At 41.2% G+C, this 25,828-nt stretch overlaps 3 protein-coding genes and 2 long non-coding RNA genes across 8 annotated transcripts; all 5 read left to right on the forward strand.

Moving 5' to 3' along the window:
• Nucleotides 1–1,791: 1,791 nt before the first annotated feature.
• Nucleotides 1,792–2,346, forward strand: LOC146251652 (uncharacterized). The gene is made up of 3 exons (XR_014732160.1): nucleotides 1,792–1,853; nucleotides 2,082–2,129; nucleotides 2,240–2,346. It is a non-coding gene; the product is annotated as an uncharacterized LOC146251652 (long non-coding RNA).
• A 2,999-nt stretch (nucleotides 2,347–5,345) lies between these two features.
• On the forward strand, nucleotides 5,346–9,920 carry LOC146251653 (rhamnose-binding lectin). The gene is made up of 18 exons (XM_084681216.1): nucleotides 5,346–5,456; nucleotides 5,711–5,740; nucleotides 5,834–5,878; nucleotides 6,079–6,214; nucleotides 6,323–6,432; nucleotides 6,511–6,555; nucleotides 6,812–6,947; nucleotides 7,036–7,145; nucleotides 7,418–7,462; nucleotides 7,691–7,826; nucleotides 7,930–8,039; nucleotides 8,285–8,329; nucleotides 8,558–8,693; nucleotides 8,797–8,906; nucleotides 9,147–9,191; nucleotides 9,396–9,531; nucleotides 9,616–9,725; nucleotides 9,808–9,920. Exons 1-18 carry the CDS (start codon nucleotides 5,423–5,425, stop codon nucleotides 9,822–9,824), a joined length of 1,536 nt encoding a protein of 511 aa, XP_084537342.1. The 5' UTR covers nucleotides 5,346–5,422; the 3' UTR covers nucleotides 9,825–9,920.
• Nucleotides 9,921–15,854: 5,934 nt separating this feature from the next.
• On the forward strand, nucleotides 15,855–16,397 carry LOC146251654 (uncharacterized). Its single transcript, XR_014732159.1, has 2 exons — nucleotides 15,855–16,047; nucleotides 16,177–16,397. It is a non-coding gene; the product is annotated as an uncharacterized LOC146251654 (long non-coding RNA).
• A 786-nt stretch (nucleotides 16,398–17,183) lies between these two features.
• Nucleotides 17,184–23,379, forward strand: LOC146251655 (rhamnose-binding lectin-like). 4 transcript variants are annotated; one of them, XM_084681217.1, is made up of 18 exons: nucleotides 17,196–17,289; nucleotides 17,547–17,576; nucleotides 17,657–17,701; nucleotides 17,855–17,993; nucleotides 18,125–18,234; nucleotides 18,737–18,826; nucleotides 19,078–19,122; nucleotides 19,376–19,514; nucleotides 19,601–19,710; nucleotides 20,468–20,557; nucleotides 20,809–20,853; nucleotides 21,107–21,245; nucleotides 21,332–21,441; nucleotides 22,199–22,288; nucleotides 22,540–22,584; nucleotides 22,838–22,976; nucleotides 23,061–23,170; nucleotides 23,256–23,379. In XM_084681217.1, exons 1-18 carry the CDS (start codon nucleotides 17,256–17,258, stop codon nucleotides 23,270–23,272), a joined length of 1,527 nt encoding a protein of 508 aa, XP_084537343.1. In that variant the 5' UTR covers nucleotides 17,196–17,255; the 3' UTR covers nucleotides 23,273–23,379. The 4 variants fall into 4 exon arrangements, with proteins under 4 accessions (XP_084537344.1, XP_084537345.1, XP_084537346.1 ...); XM_084681219.1 differs by lacking the exons at nucleotides 22,540–22,584; nucleotides 22,838–22,976; nucleotides 23,061–23,170; nucleotides 23,256–23,379 and adding exons at nucleotides 21,725–21,775; nucleotides 21,854–22,025 and having other exon boundaries at nucleotides 17,185–17,289; nucleotides 22,199–22,283; XM_084681220.1 differs by lacking the exons at nucleotides 22,540–22,584; nucleotides 22,838–22,976; nucleotides 23,061–23,170; nucleotides 23,256–23,379 and adding exons at nucleotides 21,725–21,775; nucleotides 21,860–22,025 and having other exon boundaries at nucleotides 17,185–17,289; nucleotides 22,199–22,283.
• A 622-nt stretch (nucleotides 23,380–24,001) lies between these two features.
• Nucleotides 24,002–25,769, forward strand: rps26 (ribosomal protein S26). Its single transcript, XM_084680804.1, has 4 exons — nucleotides 24,002–24,104; nucleotides 24,452–24,629; nucleotides 25,026–25,156; nucleotides 25,683–25,769. The coding sequence occupies exons 1-4, from the start codon at nucleotides 24,102–24,104 to the stop codon at nucleotides 25,716–25,718; spliced, it is 348 nt and encodes a 115-aa protein (XP_084536930.1). The 5' UTR covers nucleotides 24,002–24,101; the 3' UTR covers nucleotides 25,719–25,769.
• The last annotated feature ends 59 nt before the right edge of the window (nucleotides 25,770–25,828 follow it).

The following is a 25,828-nucleotide window of genomic DNA, read 5'->3' on the forward strand; positions in this document are numbered from 1 at the left end:
TATTTGAGCGAATTCTGCATCAGTAAAACCACCAACCCAAGATCTCTACAGACCAGCTAATTTCCTGCTCAACACTTCAACGGGGGCTTATTACTTGAAAGATGAATTAGGCTATTTACGGTCGTCTCAGTTACACCATGAGGGGTGGGAAATACTGTGATTTGCTTAAGAAGGCAAATGGCTAGTAAAACATAACATTTCATAATAATTTCAATAAATCAAGCAGCGCAGCAAGACCCAGTAAAATGTATATCCTACAGCTAAGCAAGGCTGAAGCAGGCTGACATTAATTATTTTCATGAACAGACAAAGTTTTGACATTGACAAAGTTTAGGCTGTGGCAATGAAGTTCAGGTTAGTAGTCAGATACTTTCACCTATTGAAAAACTTTTGAGTAAGGGGAAAGCCAAACATGTTCCGTCGCCGTTTGACTTTCTAAACATCTCTAAAGAGATGTTTTTGTTAGCTACTCGACATTAGTGTCTCGGGTAGGCTACAGCGTTGCAGTGAGCCGCCACACTGATTTGAAACCACAGGTAATGGTCATTTCACCAACAAATCGTTTATTAATGTCAAAATAAATCCTACAACAAAAACGTATTTGTGAGGAATGTTTATTTTAACGATTGAAAACAGATGCATCATGACCACTGTAGTATGTGTTGCCCAAGCAACAGAGGCTAATGTCATGATGCTAATGCTTCAGTGAAATAGTAGACTACCGTTTCCGAAAGTAGATGTGGGCCTACTTACTTAATAATATCAGCTAATATTGTACATTACATTTCACAATTATGTTTCACACCACAAAATAAAATGATTAAATATCACCCTGGCCTCTTTGCTTGTGGCGTTTCTGCAGCTGCCTTGCAGATTAGTATCCCCCAAGTTAACAGATGGGAAACTAATGTTCTGCTAGAGATAGTCACGCGAGTTTTCGTGACGTTGGTGACGTTAGTGGCGTCAGTGACTGTGGCTAGCAAGTTAGCCACCGTTAGCTTCACTTTTTGCCACAAAAACGTAATTTCTACTTAAACCGTGCAATGGAACATAAATCCCAATACAACCAACGCAATCGCTACCGAGACGAACCTTTTGACATCGCCGTTGTCTATGTAGTCCAAATATTGAGGCATCCTTAGGGGGGCGAAAAGAAACAATAAATAATAAATAATATATATGTGAGATAACAATGGTTTGTGCTCGCCGAAGGCAAGCACACCCCAATAAAAAGTTAAAAATATAATGTAACCCAAGCTCAGGATTTTTTTTCAGAGCAGTCCAGAACCTATGATGAGCTCAAGCCTTTTAAAGAGCAATCCAAAACACACAATCTTAGACCTTTTGCAGTCCTATGAATGCAATCACTAATCAAACACCACCTGCCCTCTATAACTACACACTACATATCCAACACATGCAGCTGCCAATTACATGATTTATTTAGCTATTTGTTCATCAGTCAGAATCTTAGCCTCTATAAAACAAGTTGTCTGAGGTGAGGTTGTTGTCTGTATAATATATAGAAGAGTCCTCGTCTAACGCTGGGTGCTCTGATCTGTAAGTATCTGGTCTCTCTGGGGAGGGGGGCAGCTCCTTGGAGAGCTGAACGACTAGTTTATATTTACATCATTAAAGCTTGTCTGTGTTTGAGTTTGTAGAACTAGATTATGGACTGGATTCTTGTTAGATTAATTAATTATAAAGCTCCCATTATGAATATGTAAAGATAATATGAGCACAATTCCACAGACACTGTGAGAGTTTTCAAAAACACTTTTAAAACTGTCAGATTGTGATAGTGGTCTTTGTGTCTGTTTCAGTGCTGGCATGTTGGATGTCTACAGGAGCAGGTAAAACTCAGAAGAACTTATTTGTAAATGTGTTAACAACAGACTATTACTTTATAACATTACTATTACTACGTGGTACTATTACGTACCACCCTGAACTGTGGTACGTTGTTACACTGCTACACAGTTACAGTTTTACTGTTGTCCTGCCATACTGTTAGTTTCTCATTGCATTCAAAAGTTACATTCATATTAAGAACGTAAGAGTTAAACCCTTCCTGTTTCCAGGGAGTTCTTTGATCAACGTGGTCAGTGCAAACTATGGACGCACAGACGGTGTGACCTGCATCTCTGCATGTGACCTATGTCTGCATTCCCACAAGTCAGTTATCTTTACATCAGTTTGTGTGTGTATATATTTGACTCTGGCACACTTTCCGTTTCAGTGAGTATTGTTGGGTACAGATGGACCATCCCTGGAACAGGACCTGGATGTTATCCTGTTCCAATGACGAAGACTTGTTCAATATTGAATAAATGTATCCATTTACACCACATCCTTAATTATCTTGTTTTCTTAAGCTAGTGTACTTATGCAAAATGTAGAACCATATTACATTTAATGTTTATTTAACAAGAAGGCTTGTGAGCACAGTATATTGACAGTACACCTATTCATTTTCCTTTTACAGTTTTCTTCAACTGATTACACACAAAATACGTACTTGTTACAGTGGTGGGTATAATTTGAACCTTTACTGTAGAAATGATAACAGGTATGTAACAATCTACTATAGTGTAAATATGTTTTAATGAACACATAATAACTGTTTCAGTTTGTTTCAGCTACTTTACACTGGCTCCCTGATACCTTCAGAATTGACTTTACTGTAAGGTCCTTTTCCTCACATACAAAGCTCTAATCGGACAAGAACCTAGCTACATTGCTAACTCTCTTACTAACTACACACCAGCTAGAACACTGCGATCATCAGATGCAGGCCTTGGCCGAGGTCACAAGAAGCAGTCATAAGAAGATTGGAGATGCTGCCTTTGTCAATTACGCTCCCGTTTTTTTTAAATGCTTACACAATTTTTTTTTTTTTACTTGTCCTCTTTTTTCCAAAACTTTACACACAAATCCAAGAACTGCACACACAACATGCGAAATCCCTCACTTCTCTTGCAAATGAAGCACTGAATTCAAAATATCACAAACAAGTTTTGAAAGCTAACATTTGTCTTACGTTGCAAACACCTTTGCCATAATATTACATTTTTGGATATATCATATACACACAGTTATTCAAAACCTAAAACTCTTCTTTCATGAGCTCCTATGTACATTTCTGTACAAGATTTAAAGCAAATGGCAGAGATGTTGAAAAACTCATGGTAAACATGAAAACAAGATTGAAACCTGTTTTTTTTACTGTAAGCATTTGTGGTTGTGAATACAGTATTACACAGTACGAAAGCAAATAAATACATCAACCGTGTCTAGTAGGACAGAAACCAAAACCCAGTTTTTTTCATAAATTGGGAACAACGTGATTACAGTAATCCAAAGGAATGGTGTGAATGTCTTCTCTTACAGTCACTGTACTGTTGCACAGTATGATACAGTAATCCACCAGACTCGGACCAATCATGTAGTGCACTGCAGTCAATGGATGCATGGGTGCTAAAATATATTAATTTGTATACGATACCGTGTGTTGTGCTGAAACAGCTATTATGTGTACATTAGAACATGTGTTTATTACAGTAGATTGTTACATACCTGTTATCATTTCTACAGTATAGGTTCAAATTACACCCTTCACTGTAAATTGACTCAAATCAGGCTACTTATAGGCCTATTCTAAAGCCTTGATTGGTCGGTGTTGAGTAAAGCAATGAGTTTGCACATGTGAGGAGTTAGTGTGAGGCACTGATGAATTAGTGTGGCATTTTGATTGGTTGTGTTTGAAAAAGGAAATCAAGATGCTTCCTGTAAGATTTTTTTGTGTTACGTGGAGAATTGTGTGTTGTGTTTTGCAAAAAGTGTTTAATGAAATTGAAAACTGAGTCAAGGCCAAAAATGTGTGTATGTTTTTGCAGATTTGATCGTTCTGGTGTTTGTCAGGTTTCAGAAATTGTGTGACAAGTAAGGATTTTGTATGTTAGCGATTGAAAAAAATTGTAATACAGTTTTGTATGCATGCATGCATGCCAATCATCACTAACAGTAGTTTTATCAACTAAACTGACTTGAAGGGAGAAACATGAGGGTAACTTGAGGCAGGAAAGAGGGAGCTCAGATCACGTATCATGTGTGAAGCACTGACACAGACTCGCGAGAGATAAAGGCAAGCACAAAGGGTTTTATTAGCACCTTTTGGTGAAAACAAAAACAGTACTTAAGGAAACTGGAAAAAAAAACAATATTGGCTCGTCTTTTTGGTCACCAAGTGTCTTAGCCTCTGGCCCTCCTGGCTCAATGGTGAGGGTTCTTCTCTCCTTACGGCGAGTCTGTGTAGCATAATTATGTCCACATCAACCAACGCATCACCCCTTTTTGTCCCCTTTGGTACTCACCAGGAGTGGGGTTGATGAGCAACAGGTGTGCCTCGTTGAGGCTCTCTTCCCCAGCCCAGGAGTAAAAGGCTGGGCAATTTCCTCCCACGCCTGTTTTACCAAAGCTAATTTGGTGAGGAAATTGCCACAATTGTTACAAATCAAGTTCACCTAACAATTTCTGTAAAATGTAAATAGAAAATAAACAGCCTATAAGAATGACAATTGCAGTATTTGTGAGTTTTATGATTTACATCATGTCAAACTCATATGGTGGAACAATTCAGGGACACGTTATAGTCAATGGTTCTTGAAAACCTTTGTATAATAGTGTTTTCAATTCCTCCCAGCAGTGTGTAAAGGGTATTCAGAAGGTTGAATGTATATGAGGGTTTTGTGTGTATTTTGAATGCAAAGTTGCATTCAAGTTAGGTTTTTTACGACAGATAATATGGTTTTGACTACAGTGTTTGATTTTGGGTTAAAAGTCAAGGGATTGGCCATAACAGTGTATGAAGATGTGTGTTTAGAGTACAGAAAAAACACAGTACACATTCAAGAAATGTGTCTTAGCAATTGAGAAAAAAACTATAATGTGAGAGATGAAATTCAAAACTGAGTCCATGATTACATCAAGACTTGTCACCTTTGGTTTAAGCCAGGGGGTTAAGCCGCCTAGATTCTTAGTAAGCATCTCTCTTTTGGATTTGGGGCCACATAGTAGGACTTCAGTTTTGTCTTCATTTAATTTAAAAAAGTTATCATTCATCCATTTGTTTATTGCCAACGAGCAGTTGGTAATGGAATTCACGGTTGTTGCATCTTTGGGCTAAGCGGATATATAGTGTCATCCGCATTGCTATGGAAATCTGTATTATACTATGAATACAATGACTGATCAAACACCACCTGCCCTCTATAGAAACAATAACTAGCTAGACACCTACATATCCAACACATGCAGCTGCCAATTACGTGATTTATTTAGCTATTTGTTAATGAGTGGGAATCTTAACCTCTATTAACACAAGTTGTCTGAGGTGAGGTTATTAATCGTATTTAAAAACACCATGAGTCCTCGTCTCACGCTGGGTGCTCTGATCTGTAAGTATTTGGTCTCTCTGGGGAGGGGGGCTCTTAGAGAGCTGAACGACTAGTTTATATTCACTTCATTAAAATTGTGTTTCAGGTTGTAGAACTAGATTTGTGAATGGATTCATTGTTGGGTGAATTATAAAGCTCCCATTAAGAAAATCTAAAAGATAATATGAGCACAATTCCACAGACACTGTGACGCTTTCAAAAACACTTTCAGGTAAACTGCCAGATTGTGATAGTGGTCTTTGTGTCTGTTACAGTGCTGGCATGTTGGATGTCTACAGAAGCAGGTAAAACCCCAGAAGAACCTTGTTATCTGAGAGAGGATCTGTTTGTGAATGTGTAAACTAAACAATTGACGATTATTATTTGTATCGTTTCAGTGACGACAGACATCTGTGAAGGTCAGCAGGCTACCCTGAACTGTGGTACGTTGCTACACTGTTACACTGTTACACTGCTATACTGCTACACTGTTACACTGTTACACTGCCATACTGTTACTTTGTTACAGTTGTACTGTTATACTGTTACCCTGCTATACTGCTATAGTTGCACACTGCATACACTTAAACTACAGTTACATTAATTAAAGTGAGCATTAGAGGTAATAACTTCCTGTTTCCAGGGAGTTCTGTGATTAACGTGGTCAGTGCTAACTATGGACGCACAGACAGTGTGACCTGCATCTCTGGTCGTCCAGCCAATCAGATTAGAAAGACGGACTGCGACAACCCCAAAACCTTCCCGTTGGTGGCTAGCATGTAAGACACTCACATACACACCGTGTAAGAGACACACACACACCACGAACACACACAGACACCCTCACATACACACACACTCTTACTTTGCACTTTCCACCTTCCCAGATGCGATGGAAAGAAAAGCTGTTCTCTGGATGCCTCCAACTCTGTGTTCTCTGATCCCTGTTATGGAACCTACAAATACCTGCATGTGACCTATATCTGCGTTCCCAGACGTAAGTATTGTGTGTGTGTGTGTGTTTGTGTGTGCAGACCGTTGACACTGACATCTATTTGTCCTATTACAGTTTCAGAGAAGACAGTGATCTGTGAAGGTCAGCAGACCACCCTGAACTGTGGTATGTTGTTACACTGTTACATGGTTACACTGCTACTTTGCTACACTTTAATACTGTTATATACTATTACTAATTCATTGTTACTGCTACACTACTGCACTGCTACAGTGTTATACTGCTATACTGATGTACTATTACAATTATACTGTTGCCCTGCTATACTTTTAGTTACTTTTAGTTTCACACTGCATACACTTAAACTACGAGTTTCATCAAAAGTAAGCGAGAATAAGAGGAAATAACTTCCTGTTTCCAGGGAGTTCTCTGATCAACGTGGTCAGTGCTGACTATGGACGCACAGACAGTGTGACCTGCATCTCTGGTCGTCCAGCCAATCAGATTAGAAAGACCGACTGCATCAACCCCAAAACCTTCCCGTTGGTGGCTAGCATGTAAGACGCACACACACACACCATGGACACACACACAGAAACTCTCACACACATTAATACTCACCTTTTGCTCCTCCCACCTTCCCAGATGCGATGGAAAGACAAGCTGTTCTCTGGTTGCCTCCAACTCTGTGTTCTCTGATCCCTGTTTTGGAACCTACAAATACCTGAATGTTGCCTACACCTGCATTCCCCCAAGTTAGTAGTGTGTGTGTGTGTGTGTGTGTGTGTGTGTGTGTGTGTGTGTGTGTGTGTGTGTGTGTGTGTGTGTAGACTGTTGACACTGACACCTATTTGAACTATTACTGTTTCAGAGATAACAGTGATCTGAGAAGGTCTTGTGTGAATGTGTGTAGGCATTTGAAAAATACATCTATTTGTACTGTTACTGTTTCAGATACGACAAACATCTGTGAAAGTCTGTTTGTAAATGTGTAAGCAACTGACAATTATCATTTGTACTGTTTCAGAGACAACAGACATCTGTGAAGCTCAGCAGACCACCCTGAACTGTGGTATGTTGTTACACTGTTACACTGCTATACTGTTACACTGTTACACTGCTATACTGTTACACTGTTAATTATACTGTTGCATCGTTCATTACACTGCTACTCTGTTATGCTTGTACTGTTATAATGTTACTCTGCTTTACTGTTAGTTTCACACTGAATACACTTAAACTAGAGAGTTTCATCAAAAGTAAGCGAGCGTAAGAGGTAACATTGTCTTCCTGTTTCCAGGAAGTTCTGTGATCAACGTGGTCAGTGCTAACTATGGACGCACAGACAGTGTGACCTGCATCTCTGGTCGTCCAGCCAATCAGATTAGAAAGACGGACTGCATCAACCCCAAAACCTTCCCGTTGGTGGCTAGCATGTAAGACGCACACACTCCAAGGACACACACAGACACCCTCACACACACTCACATAGACACTGACACACACACACTCTTATTTTGCTCTTTTCCACCTTCCCAGATGCGATGGAAAGACAAGCTGTTCTCTGGTTGCCTCCAACTCTGTGTTCTCTGATCCCTGTTATGGAACCTACAAATACCTGAATGTTACCTACACCTGCATTCCCCCAAGTTAGTATTGTGTGTGTGTGTGCGTGTGTGTGTTTGTAGACTGTTGACACTGACACCTATTTGAACTATTACTGTTTCAGAGATAACAGTGATCTGAGAAGGTCTTGTGTGAATGTGTGTAGGCATTTGAAAAATACATCTATTTGTTCTGTTACTGTTTCAGAGACAACAAACGTCTGTGAAGGTCTGTTTGTTAAAATGCAAGCCATTCACAATTATCATTTGTACTGTTTTTGTACTGTCAGAGACGACAGACATCTGTGAAGCTCAGCAGACCACCCTGAACTGTGGTATGTTGTTACACTGTTACACTGCTATACTGTTACACTGTTACACTGCTATACTGTTACACTGTTAGTTATACTGTTGCATCGTTCATTACACTGCTACTCTGTTATGCTTGTACTGTTACACTGTTACTCTGCTTTACTGTTAGTTTCACACTGAATACACTTAAACTAGAGAGTTTCATCAAAAGTAAGCGAGCGTAAGAGGCAATATCGTCTTCCTGTTTTCAGGGAGTTCTGTGATCAACGTGGTCAGTGCTAACTATGGACGCACAGACAGTGTGACCTGCATCTCTGGTCGTCCAGCCAATCAGATTAGAAAGACGGACTGCGTCAACCCCAAAACCTTCCCGTTGGTGGCTAGCATGTAAGACGCACACACACCAAGGACACACACAGACACCCTCACACACACTCACATAGACACTTACACACACACACTCTTATTTTGCTCTTTTCCACCTTCCCAGATGCGATGGAAAGACAAGCTGTTCTCTGGTTGCCTCCAACTCTGTGTTTTCTGATCCCTGTTATGGAACCTACAAATACCTGAATGTTGCCTACGCCTGCATTCCCCCAAGTTAGTATTGTGTGTGTGTGTGCGTGTGTGTGTGTGTGTGTAGACTGTTGACACTGACTCCTATTTGAACTTTTACTGTTTCAGAGATAATAGTGATCTGAGAAGGTCATGTGTGAATGTGTGTAGGCATTTGAAAAATACATCTATTTGTACTGTTACTGTTTCAGAGACGACAAACATCTGTGAAAGTCTGTTTGTAAATGTGTAAGCAACTGACAATTATCATTTGTACTGTTTCAGAGACGACAGACATCTGTGAAGCTCAGCAGACCACCCTGAACTGTGGTATGTTGTTACACTGTTACACTGCTATACTGTTACACTGTTAGTTATACTGTTGCAGTGTTCATTACACTGCTACTCTGTTATACTTGTACTGTTATAATGTTGCTCTGCTTTACTGTTAGTTTCACACTGCATACACTTAAACTACAGAGTTTCATCAAAAGCCAGCAAGCATAAGAGGTAATAACGTCTTCCTGTTTCCAGGGAGTTCTGTGATCAACGTGGTCAGTGCTAACTATGGACGCACAGACAGTGTGACCTGCATCTCTGGTCGTCCAGCCAATCAGATTCGAAAGACCGACTGCTTCAACCCCAAAACCTTCCCGTTGGTGGCTAGCATGTAAGACGCACACACACACCATGGACACACACACAGAAACTCTCACACACATATACTCACATTTTGCTCCTCCCACCTTCCCAGATGCAATGGAAAGACAAGCTGTTCCCTGGTTGCCTCCAACTCTGTGTTTTCTGATCCCTGTTTTGGAACCTACAAATACCTGGATGTGACCTATATCTGCCTTCCCTCTCGTGAGTGGTCTTACATCAGTGTCTGTATTAGTGTGACATTGTATGTATATGTTTGACTCTGGCACATGTATTCCTCTTTCAGTGAGTATTGTTGGGTAGAAGGAGAGGACCATTCCTGGAACAGACTGGACCTGGGAGTGAACCTGTTGCAATGACGAAGATTCATCATTGAATAAATTCCTCCATTTGCATGTATCAGTGTGTTGTGGTTGTTTCCAGATAGGTCAGAAACACATCAGGGTCAAGATGATCAGTGATACAAGAAGCACTTGATTTACTAAATCCACTGAGACCAAAGAAGTCCAGAGCAAAGCTCTGAGTTAAATCATACACAACTTGGTTCCAAATACTCGTCCGAGGCAGGCATCATTATATCCTTAACCCTTGTGTTCTCTTCGGGTCATTGTGAACCTTGAGCCATTGTGACCCACCGTCGTCATACTACCTCATACAAAAATAAGGTGAAGAATTTATTTTAATTGTTGGGCTGTCTCAGACCCCCCCACAGCACAAAGGTTAAAAGAAAATGCTTTTTATTCGGGTTTTTTTGTACTGGGTAAAGTTGTCGCAACACAACAATGGGTCGTTGTGAACCTTCGGGTCATTGTGAGGCAGCACGAGGGTGAAGAATCCTGTCTAATAACAAAAAACACTTAAAAGGGGCATACCCTATATACCATATATTAAAATCTGTTCTTGAACCATTTGGAGTAAATGCATGATTGTGGTTTCTTTTGAAAGGTGACTGTATATAAAGATCTTTCCCCTGTTGTCAGGACCCTTGTAAGTCCTACTGGTTATTGTGTAATAGAAGCTTGAACACAAGATTGAAAGTTTTTATTTCCCTGGATCCTGGATTTTGTTTTAAAAACACATGCCCGAAGGGGCCTAGAGGTGGTAGGTATTAGCTGGAAGACAGAATTGTACCACAGCATGAAGCCTTACCTAATTCAAGTCGAAATTATTTGACATTGAATTAATTTATTTAATGTGTCTTCTCCATATATTAAAGCAATAATGATTATATATAATCTATATAAGATATAATCATCATTATATAATATAGCCACATATTAAAATAAGGAAATTAAGAAATGTTTCAGTCCTCCTCATATAGTCAAGCAATTATGATAAAAAAAAGGCGGCAAGGTGCTCACATTGTTGCCCGATTGGAAATGGTATCATACCAAAGGCTCAAATAATCAGATTTGGAGGATAATTATCTTGCATCTGGCAACACTGAGAAGGCGATTTACCAATGACAGTTCTCTCTACAGTCAGAGCTCACGCAAGAAGGTGGAACGTAACGGAGATACCCTTTCCAAAACCTGTAAGGGCATAATAACTAGTTTGTGAAAGACCCAGAGAAACACAAATATCCGACGAGGTAAAATCCCGGCCGATTTTGGAATCCCTGCCGGACGCATTTTTAAGGTCTCAAACAGAGGACATGTCCGGGTAAAAGAGGACGTCTGGTCACCCTACCTTTGGGAACGTAACCAGACCATTTTTGCTCAGACCGGCCCACCACAATCAGTCAGATGGAGGGAGTGGAGCCTGTTAAGAGATGTGATTGGGCCAGCCCAGTGTCAGTATGGAAAATAAACCAATGGGCCACTGTCCCGGCTTTATCCGACCTTGGGCCTGGATCGCTAATTAAGTATCCTGTTATTCATATAGTGTTATGCAATTATACTATAAATATGAGAAATGTAGGCCTAGTATTCAACCCTTTCCAGCCAGACCCTGCAAAACAATTATTCCAATGGTTCCGGCCTTAATATTCTCGCTGTCCATACCGTTTTTTATTTAAACTGATTTTGAAATAATTGTCCCACCACCAGACTAAAAAGAGAAGGAACAAAAGCCGCGCCAAGAAGGGCCGTGGACATGTCCAGCCAATTCGCTGCACCAACTGTGCCTGATGTGTACCCAAAGATAAAGCCATCAAAAAGTTCGTCATCAGGAACATCGTCGAGGCTAGCCTGGCTCTGCCCTCCTACGTACTTCTGCTCAATTTGGATTTTGCTTCAGTACTAGGTCTGGGAGCCAGGCTCTGAAGTCGGTTTTCAGAAACACATTTTTTGTAGGTCCAATCAGCGCACAGAGGGAGTGGCTGAGAACAATGACGTTAATGTTGTGCACTAGTTTGAGTAGTTCAGTAATGACGGCGGAGAAAGATGCGAGCGAAGTTATTCTGCGTTTGTGGCAATGCTGCTGAATATCAAAGTTATTCTGCGGTTGTGGCAATGCTGCCAAATATCCATAAGTTAAAGCCGAAGCAAGAACATTCCTTGCTGAGTTTTGTAGGTCGCCATGATGTTGAGGCCCTCCTCCCCACGGGGTTCGGGAAAAGTTTGATTTTCCAGCTACAGCAGCTAGCTCCGTTACAGTATTGGTGAAGGAGTTGGCTAAGACGAACGCTTGCGATTGGTTATGGCAGATCAGAGTGGCTCTGGGCAGATCCGATAGTTTTAAACTTCAACAGAGGACCCGCCTTCAAGGAAGTTAACGCTTGTCAATGGGGCGATCCCAGACCCTCTGTACAAATGAAATGTACGAGGGTCTGGTTAGGACCAGGCTACATCGAGGTTGCTGCAGTGAGGGACATCACAGAGGCCAGCGTCTGTGAGCGTGCGAGACGCGTACGCAACTGGTCTCCCATCCTGTAGACATGCAACACCAAGTCCGAAACATGACGCATCACAGGTCAGTGTGACTGGTTTTCTTACGTCGTAGAATCGGTGAACTGGATAAGCATGACTGGAGACGGTCGAACACCTGCTGATGCTGTGGAAACCAACACCACGCAGCTTTGTGTGTGAGATATCTCAGACGGGCTGCAATTTCGCTGAGGTTTAGGATAAACCTCCCGAGGTAATTCACCATGCCAAGGAATCGCTGCATGGCTGGGACATCCTGAGGGACTGACATGTTTGTGATTGCTATTTTTTGAGTGGAGTCGGCTTTGAGGCCCTCCTTTGTGAATATGTGACCCACATAACAGACCTGGTCCAGGTGGAACTTGCACTTCTCCAGGTGAAACTTGCACTTCTCCGAACTCGTCACTGAACACGTTTTTGCACTGTACATGGATCTGTTTGGTGAAATCAGCATTGCTCTCGGTGCTGAACGTGTGGGCTCATTGTGAAAATTCCAAAGTGCTGTAACCTTTCTTTCTAGTTGGCGCCGAAAATGGCTGCCTAGGTAGGCTCTCCTGCCCAAGTAAATTCCTTGTCTGTGCAAACTTTCATGGCAAATAAACACCAATTCTGATTCTGATTCTGATTTTTTTTTGTGTACCGTAATTCGTAAATTTGAAACATTTTAATTTTAATTAAGTCTTGAAGTTGCGTCAGAAGAATCACATTTCAGTACAATGGACAGCGTCTTGTTAAGTCGTACTTAAAAGACACGTACGAGGGTTTCTCCTTATGAGCATGTTCGGGAAACGCACTTAAAAAATAACAATGGATCATTATTTTGCTCGTAGAGAACCCTCGTAACAGCTACAATCCATTGTTATCGGGAAACGCAGCCCTGGCTAACTACAAACCGGTACAACGGTGGGCAGAACGGGTAGTCCAATGGATCCCGGACGAGCCCCCAATGTGTTACGACCCTCCTTGATCTATTACGACTGGATGAAAAAAATAAGAATGTCCCTGTCTTCATGAAATACCAGCATCAAATTATAATAGACAATAATAATTTTAATGTCTAATTTGTATTATTATTATCACTTTTAGGGGCTCTGAGATTAAATTAAAGATTGCTTGAACACCCGTAAAAAGGGTCTGGAATTGCCACTGGGTGGCACAGTTCCTTGCCTAGTGTGATAAGAAGGCGTAAGCTGCGTGATGGTAGTGTATACCCATGGGCGGCTTACCTGTCCCCTCTCTCCTTTGAGCGACCAAACGGAAAAAAAGAAACCATAAAACACAAACGATTTAGACTTAACAGATTCTAAACGGACAAAGACTGTTCTAATTGCACGAGTACGATCATATACACAGAAACACTGATGGACAGTTCTGGATTTTTAAAAGGCAGCGGGGAAGACAGACGGGAACATGATTGGGCGGAACATGGAGAACGACAATCCCGGCCAACGGCGGACAGACACCTGCGGAGAACGATAGGCAGGAGAACTAGAGGGAGGGGCAAACACAACATGGAAGACAACACAAACTGCAAGGCCCTCTAAGAGGGAAATGAATGATTCAAGTAAACAGACCATCCAATTGTCTGGTAAAGCCTGATAAAAATTCAAAGGAAGGATGGTTCTAATCAAAACAAAGGAACTTCTCTTTATAACATGCACTTCTATTGTTCAACATGTCATTTCAAGTCAAATTTACCAGGGCCCTGAGAACAGCAGAACCTCACACTGGTTCAAACATCACTACCAGCTCACTAAATTAGCCCTATAGCCCTGCCTCAAGAGTTACCCTCATGTTTCTCCCTTCAGCTCAGTTTAGCCCATTAAAGCACTGTTGGTGATGATTGGCATGCATGCATACTAAACTGTATTAAACACATATGTCAGAACAGTTCGATAAAATGTATTACAACACATTATTGCAATATCTGAGCTCATGGATGTCAGGAACAGAGTTTGTGACTGTGTTCATATGTACAGTAAGTGTGGGGGTGCAGTAGGGTTAAATGGTGTACAGCACCAAATGATTCATTAACTTTACTGTTAATTGTTATTTGATGTTACATGTAATGGGTGAGGTATCATGACAAGAGAAACACCTGACACAGAGGTTCTGATTAACCAATCATTGCTACCTGTTAAAGCATAAGAGAGATTTATTTTTTGCTATTCATTTGATTACTGACTTAATATTATGTCAACTTTAGAAATACTGACATAAGACTCACGTGTAAATACAGTCACTATAAGAAAAGCACATTTAACAATATATACATAATCTGTAAAAGACATAAGGGCATCAGAGTACACTGTTTAATGTCCACATAAAATAAACACAGCCCAAAAGCTGGCCTATATACCAGATCAGACGGAACAATACGATTAAATCGAAAATAATCTGTGACGTGTTTGTTTGTGAGACAGTGATACAGTTGACACAACAGTGCAAATCTACAGCTAACAAACCAAAAATTGAAGCAGGTGTAGCTGTTTTGTTTTCATTATTTTATCACATTTAAACTGTTAAAGCTCTTCCCGCTTCTTCAAATGGGACCGACCGGCGAGACCTGAGTCTCACTTGCTGAGTCTCACCTGCTGAGTCTCACCTGCTGAGTCTCACCTGCTGAGTCTCACCTGCTGAGTCTCACCTGCTGAGTCTCACCTGCTGAGACTGCCTTAAGTATGGTGAACCTAGGGGTGGGACTTCTTTATTTGAAGGAAACCAGGAAATGAGGGAAGTTTCAGGGTCAAGGCCGGCTGCATTCAGGTGATCTGTCACTCCATCCAACACAGGCTAAACAGGACTGAGTGTCAGAGAATCACAAAGGTTTGGCACCAAGTATCAGGAACTGGAAAACAAACAGTAAGGCCCAATTTCCCAGACATGGATTAACCTTTGCTGCCCTCTATGAATACTCGACTTGACTGATCAAACACCACCTGGGGCGTATTCCCGAAAGCTAGTTCAACAAACTGTGAACCTAACCCTGAACTCTGAGTTGATTTACTCAAAAAAGGGAAACCCCGACTTTGGTTCCAGCAAAGCTGATTTGAATTAGTTAAATCAACTCAGAGTACGTCCACTCAGAGTTAAGCGCGGGCATGAGAAGTATTAAAAGCCAACATCAATGGAACTCCAACACTAGGATCCACCATGGCACCCGGTGACAAAAAACTTTGTCCCACTTCACCACACTTCAGATATACGTGTTTATTGTGAATCTGAAAACATATTCCGCAAAAAAGCAACACGGCTGTAGCAGCGCAGGAGACAATTGGCGTCAGAGACAATTGCTGGCCGAGTCAATGCATACATTTGAATGCAGTAGCCAGTCCATACATAGAACATTTAACCACACTGTCCGTCAATATTACTGGTGAAATACTAGTGGACTTAATAAAAAAGCATATTAAATATAAAGACATACTATGAACATGTAATGCATATTTTGCTTAGGCCTGTAAGATTGTGGTTGTAGCCGATATGTTACCTTGGTTTTAATCATATTTGACATGATACAAAGTAAATATCAGTTGGTGCCTATTTCAACTTGTAGGAGTAACCCTCAACAGAGTGCCTTTCATCACAGGATGATAATGATTAACATGATGAAGAGACGTTGACTGCTGCCACAGAGATGGATGCAGAGAGGCCTACATGTATGACAGCTACTGTAGTTCTCTCCCCATGTACTTTTATTTACAGGCTTGTGTGGAATGGTCAGATACACTGAAATGATGATAATAATGAATAGAAAACAATTTGCACATTCTGATCCTGTTAAACAGAACATGGAGAAGAACAAAGGCTGATCTTGTAAGGCTGTGTGTCAACCTGCCCCCACCTCTCATATGCTCAAATCTGGAGTTACTGGATGGAGTCTCAACTTGATGGCTCTCACACCTCATTGTGTAACTTACTGTAGCATTGCTCATCATATGTTGATAAGTAAGGGTCAAGATTTGGTCTGATTGGTTGTTCTTGTGTATGAAATGAATTGTGAAGCATTGTTCTGTGGATTCTTGATCTCCTGAGACCTTCTCCTCAGCTCTGGCTTGTCCTTGCACTCCTTCTCCTTCCTCACATCTTGCTTTCTATCTCTGGTTTACAATAATCATGGTAAAGTAGGTAAGAGTTAACCTTCATTTTGTAACATGTTTACGTTGTAATTGATTTCATTCGTTTGCAATGTTATTAAATGCTCATTTTATTTAACCTTACTTTGACCATCCTTGCTCTGATTTAACCCATAAAGTCAAATAAAGTATTGGCATTACTTGGTAAATGTTAATGCACTGTTCAATTTCCCATCTTCCTTCAAACCATAGGGGAATTTAAGGTTGTTTGACCAATAATTCCCCCCACAGTTACAGGAGAGTACAAGGTTAAACATGTAAATTGTAGGAACAATAGGCAATATAAATACCCATGGTTGGCTTTCATTTGTATTGGCAGGGAATTAAAGTCTTATAATCCTCTCCCGGTGTATAACTAAGCAAATTACATTTTGTTCGAGATTGTTAGGAAAGGACACCACATGTCTGCCAACTGTTTCAGGCTTATAAAGTGGTAGGGGATAGGTAGAAATGCAGTTTTTCATGAAAAACCTGCTAGCAAGTAGGTTAGGTTCACAGATTAAGTTACCATAGACACTGACCAAAGGTTTTCGTTACTTCTCTTTCTGGAACGGAAAACCCAGTGATTCATTTTACGGTTACCCAATCAGGTACAAACACACACATATCCAACACACGCAGCTGCCAAGTGCGGGATTTGACTTGCTATTTGTTCATGAGTGGGAATGTTAGCCTCTGTAAAACGAGTTGTCTGAGGCGAGGTTGTTGTTTGTATAATATCTAGAAACACCATGAGTCATCGTCTCACGCTGGGTGCTCTGATCTGTAAGTATCTGGTCTCTCTGGGGAGGGGGGCAGCTCCTTGGAGAGCTGAACGACCAGTTGATGTTTACATCATTAAAGCTTGTCTGTGTTTGAGGTTGTAGAACTAGATTTGTGAATGGATTCATTGTTGGGTGAATTATAAAGCTCCCATTATGAAAATGTAAAGATAATATGAGCACAATTCCACACACTGTGACGCTTTTCAAAAACACTGTTAAAATGCCAGATTGTGATAGTGGTCTTTGTGTCTGTTACAGTGCTGGCATGTTTCATGTCTACAGGAGCAGGTAAAACTCAGAAGAACCTGATTGTCTGAGCGAGCATCTGTTTGTGAAACAATTGACATTTATTATTTGTATTGTTTCAGTGACGACAGACATCTGTGAAGGTCAGCAGACCACTCTGAACTGTGGTATGGTGTTACTCTGTTACTTTACTACACTCTTACACTGTAAGTTATACTGTTGTAGTGTTCATTACACTGCTACTCTTTCACACTGCATACACTTAAATTACACTTATATAGTAAGTGAACATAAGAGGTAATAACGTCTTGTGTTTCCAGGGAGTTCTGTGATCAACGTGGTCAGTGCTAACTATGGACGCACAGACAGTGTGACCTGCATCTCTGGTCGTCCAACCAATCAGATTAGAAAGACCGACTGCATCAACACTGCTATATCTCTGCCATTGGTAGTTAGCATGTAAGACATATAAACATACACAAAAACACTTTTTCACACACAATCTCACAACCTTCCCATTGGTGGCTAGCATGTAACACACTGACAGGCATGCTCTCACACTCACAATTATGTGCCTCCCACCTCTCCAGATGTGATAGAAAGACAAGCTGTTCTCTGGATGCATCCAACTCTGTGTTCTCTGATCCCTGTTATGGAACCTACAAATACCTGAATGTTACTTACACCTGCATTCCCCCAAGTTAGTATTGTGTGCACTTGTACATCCGTTTTACAGTCCGTGATTGGTCAATATATCCCGTCTTCCAGGTTCAGAGTTGGATCGGTGGTGAGTTAAGTGAGTCCGGGCAAAAACAATAGCCTACAGAGTGTTGAAAGTTTATTACGTGTTTCCAAAGTAATAGAGAGGAAGCAAAAAGGAGAAAAGGGTGGCGCAGAAATAATCAGAGAAAAGAAACATCGAGCACTCAAAGCTAATGCTTCAAAATGTAAAACAATACCACACATGTTTAAACCACTTAATGAGAGCGACAGTCAGCAGCCCGGAGGTGCGGCAGTAAGAGACGTCAGGTGCCTGCATTTATATATATTCTTAATCCAATTAAGAAACATATATGCCCAAGAGAAAGGGACACTAATACATATCTATGCTCAGCATGGTTTTATTGGACTTATATTTATAAAAGGTGCAATGGTGATCAAATGACATTGTTTTAATTGTTCTGGTCTGCATTTGAAATCAGCCACAGGTGACGCTGGGAATGAGGAGACTGAGAAAGAGATGGAGGCAGCTGTGACGGTGGTGACAGGGTCCAGTGCAGAGATTATTACAGGTGCAGCAATGATACTGTGCACAATAGAGTATAAGTTAACACCAATACATCTAATGTTGTTAACAGCCATCAAGTGCTGCATCATCATTTATTATTATATAGTGGATGGTGTGTGAATTTGTGTTTGGGAACTGTACACGGTCGTGGGCCGGTCTGGGTTTCAAAGTTCCGGGCCGTTTTTCAGTCCCAGTCCAACCCTGGTGTGTGTAGACCGTTGACACTGACATCTATTTGTACTATAACTTTTTCAGAGAAGACAGTGATCTGTGAAGATCAGCTGACCACTCTGAACTGTGGTATGTTGTTACACTGTTACATGGTTACACTACTACGTTGCTACACTGTAATACTGTTACTATTGTTGTTTCACTGTTACTGCTACACTGCTACACTGCTGCACTGCTTCAGTGTTATACTGCTATACTGTTATACTAGTACAATTATACGGTTGCCCTGCAATACTGTTTTAGTTTTACACTGTATACACTTAAACTACAGAGTTTCATCAAAAGTAAGCGAGTATAAGAGGTAATAACTTCCTGTTTCCAGGGAGTTCTGTGATCAATGTGGTCAGTGCTAACTATGGACGCACAGACAGTGTGACCTGCATCTCTGGTCGTCCAGCCAATCAGATTAGAAAGACCGACTGCATCAACACTGCTAGATCACTGCCATTGGTGGTTAGCATGTAAGACACACACACACACACACACACACACACAGACATGCTCTCACACACACACACTCACATTTTTTTCCCTCCCACCGCTCCAGATGTGATAGAAAGAAAAGCTGTTCCCTGGTTGCCTCCAACTCTGTGTTCTCTGATCCCTGTTATGGAACCTACAAATACCTGGATGTTACCTACACCTGCATTCCCCCAAGTTAGTATTGTGTATGTGGGTGTGTGTCAGGGTCGGACTGGCTGTCAGGAGAGACGGGTGATTTCCCAAACGATAGGTCAAAGTAACGGCCGCGGCATAATGCAAAAAAAAAGAACAGAAAATATGTATATAATTGCATATATATTTAAGCATATATATAAACCTATATAATAGTTTGATCGGCCGTGTCCACTTTGAGCACGGCATTAAATACTATACAACCTTTTTACTGGAGTGAGCTCGGTGAAGACTTGAACAGTGCATTTGTACATCCGTTTTACAGACCGTGATTGGTCAATATATCCCGTCTTCCAGGTTCAGAGTTGGAGCGGTGGTGAGTTGAGTGAGTCGGGACAAAACAATAGCCTACAGAGTGTTGAAAATGTATTACATGTTTGTTTCTTCTCCAAAGTAATAGAGAGGAAGCAAAAAGGAGAAAAGGGTGGCGCAGAAATAATCAGAGAAAAGAAACATCGAGCACTCAAAGCTAATGCTTCAAAATGTAAAACAATACCACACATGTTTAGACCACTTAATGAGAGCGACAGTCAGCAGCCCGGAGGTGCGGCAGTAAGAGACGTCAGGTGCCTGCATTTATATATATTCTTAATCCAATTAAGAAACATATATGCCCAAGAGAAAGGGACACTAATACATATCTATGCTCAACAAGGTTTTATTGGACTTATATTTATAAAAGGTGCAATGGTGATCAAATGACATTGTTTTAATTGTTCTGGTCTGCATTTGAAATCAGCCACAGGTGACGCTGGGAATGAGGAGACTGAGAAAGAGATGGAGGCAGCTGTGACGGTGGTGACAGGGTCCAGTGCAGAGATTATTACAGGTGCAGCAATGATACTGTGCACAATAGAGTATAAGTTAACACCAATACATCTAATGTTGTTAACAGCCATCAAGTGCTGCATCATCATTTATTATTATATAGTGGATGGTGTGTGAATTTGTGTTTGGGAACTGTACACGGTCGTGGGCCGGTCTGGGTTTCAAAGTTCCGGGCCGTTTTTCAGTCCCAGTCCAACCCTGGTGTGTGTAGACCGTTGACACTGACATCTATTTGTACTATAACTTTTTCAGAGAAGACAGTGATCTGTGAAGATCAGCTGACCACTCTGAACTGTGGTATGTTGTTACACTGTTACATGGTTACACTACTACGTTGCTACACTGTAATACTGTTACTATTGTTGTTTCACTGTTACTGCTACACTGCTACACTGCTGCACTGCTTCAGTGTTATACTGCTATACTGCTATACTAGTACAATTATACGGTTGCCCTGCAATACTGTTTTAGTTTTACACTGTATACACTTAAACTACAGAGTTTCATCAAAAGTAAGCGAGTATAAGAGGTAATAACTTCCTGTTTCCAGGGAGTTCTGTGATCAATGTGGTCAGTGCTAACTATGGACGCACAGACAGTGTGACCTGCATCTCTGGTCGTCCAGCCAATCAGATTAGAAAGACCGACTGCATCAACACTGCTAGATCACTGCCATTGGTGGTTAGCATGTAAGACACACACACACACACACACACACACACAGACATGCTCTCACACACACACACTCACATTTTTTTCCCTCCCACCGCTCCAGATGTGATAGAAAGAAAAGCTGTTCCCTGGTTGCCTCCAACTCTGTGTTCTCTGATCCCTGTTATGGAACCTACAAATACCTGGATGTTACCTACACCTGCATTCCCCCAAGTTAGTATTGTGTATGTGGGTGTGTGTCAGGGTCGGACTGGCTGTCAGGAGAGACGGGTGATTTCCCAAACGATAGGTCAAAGTAACGGCCGCGGCATAATGCAAAAAAAAAGAACAGAAAATATGTATATAATTGCATATATATTTAAGCATATATATAAACCTATATAATAGTTTGATCGGCCGTGTCCACTTTGAGCACGGCATTAAATACTATACAACCTTTTTACTGGAGTGAGCTCGGTGAAGACTTGAACAGTGCATTTGTACATCCGTTTTACAGACCGTGATTGGTCAATATATCCCGTCTTCCAGGTTCAGAGTTGGAGCGGTGGTGAGTTGAGTGAGTCGGGACAAAACAATAGCCTACAGAGTGTTGAAAATGTATTACATGTTTGTTTCTTCTCCAAAGTAATAGAGAGGAAGCAAAAAGGAGAAAAGGGTGGCGCAGAAATAATCAGAGAAAAGAAACATCGAGCACTCAAAGCTAATGCTTCAAAATGTAAAACAATACCACACATGTTTAGACCACTTAATGAGAGCGACAGTCAGCAGCCCGGAGGTGCGGCAGTAAGAGACGTCAGGTGCCTGCATTTATATATATTCTTAATCCAATTAAGAAACATATATGCCCAAGAGAAAGGGACACTAATACATATCTATGCTCAACAAGGTTTTATTGGACTTATATTTATAAAAGGTGCAATGGTGATCAAATGACATTGTTTTAATTGTTCTGGTCTGCATTTGAAATCAGCCACAGGTGACGCTGGGAATGAGGAGACTGAGAAAGAGATGGAGGCAGCTGTGACGGTGGTGACAGGGTCCAGTGCAGAGATTATTACAGGTGCAGCAATGATACTGTGCACAATAGAGTATAAGTTAACACCAATACATCTAATGTTGTTAACAGCCATCAAGTGCTGCATCATCATTTATTATTATATAGTGGATGGTGTGTGAATTTGTGTTTGGGAACTGTACACGGTCGTGGGCCGGTCTGGGTTTCAAAGTTCCGGGCCGTTTTTCAGTCCCAGTCCAACCCTGGTGTGTGTAGACCGTTGACACTGACATCTATTTGTACTATAACTTTTTCAGAGAAGACAGTGATCTGTGAAGATCAGCTGACCACTCTGAACTGTGGTATGTTGTTACACTGTTACATGGTTACACTACTACGTTGCTACACTGTAATACTGTTACTATCGTTGTTTCACTGTTACTGCTACACTGCTACACTGCTGCACTGCATCAGTGTTATACTGCTATACTGATATACTATTACAATTATACTGTTGCCCTGCAATATTGTTTTAGTTTTACACTGCATAAACTTAAACTACAGAGTTTCATCAAAAGTAAGCGAGCATAAGAGGTAATAACTTCCTGTTTCCAGGGAGTTCTGTGATCAATGTGGTCAGTGCTAACTATGGACGCACAGACAGTGTGACCTGCATCTCTGGTCGTCCAGCCAATCAGATTAGAAAGACCGACTGCATCAACACTGCTAGATCACTGCCATTGGTGGTTAGCATGTAAGACACACACACACACACACACACACACAGACATGCTCTCACACACACACACTCACATTTTTTTCCCTCCCACCTCTCCAGATGTGATAGAAAGACAAGCTGTTCTCTGGTTGCCTCCAACTCTGTGTTCTCTGATCCCTGTTATGGAACCTACAAATACCTGGATGTTACCTACACCTGCATTCCCCCAAGTTAGTCGTCTTTACATCAGTGTCTGTATGAGGGTGACATTGTGTGTGTATATATTTGACTCTGGCACATGTATTCCTCTTTCAGTGAGTAATGTTGGGTAGAAGGAGTGGAACATTCCTGGAACCGACTGAACCTGGGGGTGAACCTGTTTCAATGATGAAGACTAATTCGATATTGAATATTGAATAAATTCCTCCATTTGCATGTATCAGTGTGTTGTGGTTGTTTCCAGATAGGTCAGAAACACATCAGGGTCAAGATGATCAGTGATACAAGAAGCACTTGATTTACTAAATCCACTGAGACCAAAGAAGTCCAGAGCAAAGCTCTGAGTTAAGACAAACATAACTTAGTTCCAAATACTCGTCCCAGACATCACTAGCCTATATCCTGTTCTTTGTCCAGCGTTATGCAATTATACTCATATGAAATGTGTTCAACCCCTTCCAGCCGGAAGGTTCCTGCCTTCATATTTTCGCCGTCCACAACGACTTTTATTTCTGAACTGCCAGATACTCGGGACAACATAAGCTGAAGTTTATTAACTCTATGGCTGAAGCACATCTAATTGGTTAAGGGGCTACTGGTCATTAATAATACACGTAGCTATCGTTAATATTGTCGACATCTTCCCCACATCTTATATCTTATTTTGGTTCTGAGCTGAGCAGACAAAAAAACTGTTGGCTAACGTAGAAAACCATTAGATTTGCTATTGCAACACGCAATAAAAAACCGTTTTAACAGTACTTCTACTTTATCCAATGATTCTCATGTACTTTTCATTGCAGTACAACGTGGTGAATCAATTCGTTATTTCTTCCACCAGCAGAGGGCCCTGCATTACTGACACGGTACTGATCACGCGGAAGTGACGTACGTAATCGGCCTTGTCAACCGGTCTCTTTCTGACGTTCCACTTCTTGCACGATGGTAAGCTTTTCTTTATTTCCCAGACATTTAAAAGCAATTTTGAACACGGCAACTTTTCAAACGTACCTTCGTTTGGGAAAGGTGGTACATTATAATTTACATGTTGTCAGCTGTATGTTTCTCTCATGTTGCTCGCCGTTTACAACTAAAATATGTTTAACAAGATACATTTTCCTTGCGACGTGTTTGAGCACTCGTTCCCTGGGTTAGGGTTGTGCAGAACATTGCGTAGTGCTACAAACCTGCGTCTGTGACAGTCATAGCTAGCTGCTGATGCTGATGAGGAACGTATTTTTCTCATTCTAATCATGGTAAAACTGAATTGGAAATAATTGTCACACCACTAGACTAAAAAGAGAAGGAACAACGGCCGCGCCAAGAAGGGCCGTGGACATGTCCAGCCAATTCGCTGCACCAACTGTGCCCGATGTGTACCCAAAGATAAAGCCATCAAAAAGTTCGTCATCAGGAACATCGTCGAGGCTGCTGCAGTGAGGGACATCACAGAGGCCAGCGTGTTTGACTGTGAGTATCCGTCCTGCAAATGACACAGGAGCAGTTTCTGTCCTCCTGTGGCCACCTTCATAGCAGAGCAGTAGCATTTGCAATGCCATAGCTCCTCTTGTTTCGCATTCCACTGTCATTCCCATACATGATGCAGATGCACATTATTATTGTTTGTACTATCACACTCAATTGCACTTTATGTATGTTCCTTGTCTTCTATATATATATATATTTGCATATTGCTTACTAAATGTGTATCAGCTGTAAATATAGTCTATGCTTGAGGCATCATTGGCCAAAACCAAATTTCTTGCGTGTAAACAAACATCTGATTCTCTGTTAAACCCCTCCATCTCTCAAATATGTTTCACCCTCTATTTGGACTCATTTTAGATGTCTGTCTTTCCCCCCCAGCATATGTGTTGCCCAAGCTGTATGTGAAGTTGCACTACTGTGTGAGCTGTGCCATCCACAGTAAGGTTGTCAGAAACCGCTCCACAGAAGCCCGGAAGGACCGCACTCCTCCTCCCCGCTTCAGGCCCAGTGTAAGTGTTACCCCTGGCTCACAGATTCAGGAAGTCTACACTTGATATGTAAATGTATTTCTAATGGCAACCAACAATACTGCTGTGGAGTAACAGGCAAAATGGCATTGTCTTACAACCATTTCTTTAACTGATTGTAATGGCTGTCGACGAGACGCATCTCTTTGTTTCATTCATCCGCCCCAATCAAAAGTCAGTTAAGTACCCTTTTGTAATAGTTTTGCGATGTTGTTTTCCATGATGGTTCTGGAAACCAAAACTGCCTACAACACTTTCAGTTTGAATAATGACAAAACGTTCGTTTAGCAGACGCTTTCATCCAGAGCGACATGCAAGTGATTCAAACCTGCGAATCCCCCATTCGTTAGCAGTACCATCATGACTCTGCAGAGCTTTATTGACCTTGTTAACTGTATGTTTGTAAAGGGACAAAGCATCACAGTGAACGTGCGAATCGGAACACCGTCATAACTGGTTTGAAGTGCATTGCATGTGTGTCTAAATATATCATTTGTTTCCCCCATAGGGTGGCCCCCCAAGAGCTCCCCCGAAGCCCATGTGATGTGGAATATTTAAAGTGACATTTTCATTCAATTAAAGTGACTGAAGAGTACCCGTTCTTTGCCTTTTTTCTTGACTATGGTTCACAGGGTTCAACCAGCCCACACATAG

Source organism: Hypomesus nipponensis, chromosome 18 (genome assembly GCF_054491055.1).
Source record: "Hypomesus nipponensis isolate SF chromosome 18, ASM5449105v1, whole genome shotgun sequence".
Classification (NCBI taxonomy): domain Eukaryota; kingdom Metazoa; phylum Chordata; class Actinopteri; order Osmeriformes; family Osmeridae; genus Hypomesus; species Hypomesus nipponensis.

Coding starts and splice junctions, on each gene's coding strand:
- LOC146251655 (XM_084681217.1), top strand. CDS start 17,256: ATGAGTCATCGTCTCACGCTGGGTGCTCTGATCT. Junction 17,994..18,124: donor CTGCCATTGGTAGTTAGCAT/GTAAGACATATA, acceptor CCACCTCTCCAG/ATGTGATAGAAAGACAAGCT. Junction 20,854..21,106: donor GCTGACCACTCTGAACTGTG/GTATGTTGTTAC, acceptor TCCTGTTTCCAG/GGAGTTCTGTGATCAATGTG.
- rps26 (XM_084680804.1), top strand. Junction 24,630..25,025: donor AGAGGCCAGCGTGTTTGACT/GTGAGTATCCGT, acceptor TTTCCCCCCCAG/CATATGTGTTGCCCAAGCTG. Junction 25,157..25,682: donor CTCCCCGCTTCAGGCCCAGT/GTAAGTGTTACC, acceptor TTTCCCCCATAG/GGTGGCCCCCCAAGAGCTCC.
- LOC146251653 (XM_084681216.1), top strand. CDS start 5,423: ATGAGTCCTCGTCTCACGCTGGGTGCTCTGATCT. Junction 6,948..7,035: donor TTCCCGTTGGTGGCTAGCAT/GTAAGACGCACA, acceptor CCACCTTCCCAG/ATGCGATGGAAAGACAAGCT. Junction 7,827..7,929: donor TTCCCGTTGGTGGCTAGCAT/GTAAGACGCACA, acceptor CCACCTTCCCAG/ATGCGATGGAAAGACAAGCT.